Raw genomic sequence first — 2,668 nt, forward strand, 5'->3', positions numbered from 1 at the left:
ATTATTTTATTAATTAGATATCTATTATACCACACACTCTTAAAAAGACTATTAAGAAATATTATATAACTTATAATATAATTATTTATCTATCCCACTTATTCTATATACTGTTTAAGATCTGATTTTAAAAAATACAGTATTAAATAAAGAAAACTAATAAAAGTAAAATATTTATTTTATATAAGTATTATTTTACTAGAAATAAAACATATATTCCAGTAAGTACTTCTATTCCTTATATATATATATTATTTATTAATATATTCAAGATTCTTAAATAAATTCCTAATATACTCAAACTGAATAAATTATTTCTAGATAGTTATATTAAACTATATATTATTAATTTCAATTTAATAAGAATTTAAAAATATTAAGACCGCCCATGCTATAACTTTAAAACTTAAATGAACTAAAGAATATATATTAAGAATAACTAATTTTAATAATATTTAGCTATTACTAATCTAGATTAATCTTTACTCTTACTAATCTTATCTAGCTTTATATAAAAATATTATTACTTAATAGTTTCTATACTCTAATACAAATACTTTAACAGATAAAGTATATTTGTATAAATAACAGACTTTATGTTATTTATTATCCGGCAATACTGATTATACTTCTTAAATTACAGAAATAACTGTAATCGAGAATAAAGTTATCTCTATATATCAAAAATAATTTTTTATTATTTCAGTTATCTCTGCAGATAATAACAGAATAAAAATATATAAGATAAGAAAAAGAAACTAGTAAGTTTTAAAAAAGCTTAAATAGTTATTAATATCTTTTTTCTCTATATTTTCATAATTTAATAATTATTTAGAGATCTAATACTCAGGGCTTATCAGTATAACTTTAAATAAATAATTATAAATCATTTAAATATAATCTGTTATCTGTAATAAGTTTCATATATTTTATATAATTTAAGCTAATTACTTTATATATAATTATAATCTTAATAATAGAATAATTTTATAAATATAATAATATTATTAATAAATATATTATATAACCCTTACAGTTCTGTAATATTCTAATAGAATTTTAAAATTTTTCTTAATCTCTTTTATTTATCCCAGTATTTCTAGATAATCTTAAAAATATTAAACATATTTTTACTTAGGATTTATTAATTATATTCTAATAATCAATCTTTTTATTTAATTAAATAGTAGTTGAAGCCTTCATACTTCTAATAAATCTTAATTTCTTTAATTTTCTATTTATTATTATCATCTAAATTAAATATTAGTAAAGTTTGAGTATTAAAATCTCTCTTACTCTATAATTTAAGTAAAGTAACATAGAATATATTATATATTTAATTATATTTATTAAATAAATACAAGTGATATACTTAGATATTGATAATAATTAAAATTTGGAAAGATCTAATAAAGTTTAATACCAGCTTATTGAATATCTTTAATCTTAAATAATAAGTAGATAACTTAATAAGATCTTCAATTTTAAATATAGAAAATTTATATAATTAATTATCATATTTCTTTTAATATTTAATAATTAATTTTTATATATTCTTTATGATTTTACAGATCTAATACAACTAAAAACTATAGTTTTAAATTACTGGAATCTCTTTTTATAACAAAACATTATTGATTTATAAATAAAAGTTAGATATATAGCTAAATAAGACTTAAATCAAGAATATACTAATTATAGTATTGAATATATTATTATAAGTTAATTATAAAGTTAGTAATAGGATAGATAAGTTATTCTGAGACTACATAATAAAGTAGTAGTAAAATTAATAAATATAATATTAAATAAGAAGTCTGTACGCAGCACTTAATATATATTTAATCTATAAAGTTTGAGATTGAATACTTTTAGTAAATAAAGGAAAATAAAATTATATAACTGAGAAAAATATAAAAATTCAAAAGTATTTATTAAAAATATAATAACTGGAATAAATATTATTTCTTCTAGAGTAATTATATTAAAAATAATAATCTCAGCTTGAAATAATTGAAGAGTATTCAAAATCAGTATCTGGTCTTTGAAAGATATAAAAAAAGGATTAATATAAGATTTATAAATTTAGAAGTAATTATAGTTTATAGATAAACTAATATTTTATAAATCTTAATTAAGAAATAAATCTTAAATAATTAAATAGATAAAGAGAATTAGAAGAAACTATATTAGTAAAATATACAGAAATCTACTATAAATTTTTAATAAAGTATATAATAAAGTTAATCAGATATAGAAATTTCTTAATAATCTTATTAAAAATACTTTCATTAATATCCTAGTCAGGGAGATAAAAACAGTCGTTACTAAAAACAGGTTCTTAAATATATAATTTAATAAGGATATAGTCTATATAATATAAAGTATTTTAATTAAATTTTATAATATAAGAAGAATCAGAAAAAAAACAAAATAAATTTAATTTAATAAGTTCAGCAATTTAAAGATTATATCTTAATAATATAAAATAAACACTAAGATTCTTTAATAATAGAAAAGAAAGATGTAGAGAAAATAGAGACAATAAAATAAATACTAAAATCAATGAAACAAAGCAAAAAGATAATACGAAAAATATATTTAATAACAATATTTAATTACTGAGACTTTCAGATACTTAAAATTAGTAAAATAATAAAGTAACAGA

At 16.3% G+C, this 2,668-nt stretch overlaps 1 protein-coding gene across 1 annotated transcript; it reads right to left on the reverse strand.

Annotated features, from left to right (window-relative positions):
* Positions 1–1,830: 1,830 nt before the first annotated feature.
* BO94DRAFT_480605 (uncharacterized protein) lies at positions 1,831–2,085 on the reverse strand (the record flags this gene model as incomplete). Its single annotated transcript, XM_025608818.1, has 1 exon — positions 1,831–2,085. A coding segment is annotated over one exon (255 nt), but the record flags the coding sequence as incomplete, so codon positions are not given.
* Between the last annotated feature and the right edge of the window lie 583 nt (positions 2,086–2,668).

Source organism: Aspergillus sclerotioniger, assembly GCF_003184525.1.
Source record: "Aspergillus sclerotioniger CBS 115572 chromosome Unknown BO94scaffold_90, whole genome shotgun sequence".
Classification (NCBI taxonomy): Eukaryota; Fungi; Ascomycota; class Eurotiomycetes; order Eurotiales; family Aspergillaceae; genus Aspergillus; species Aspergillus sclerotioniger.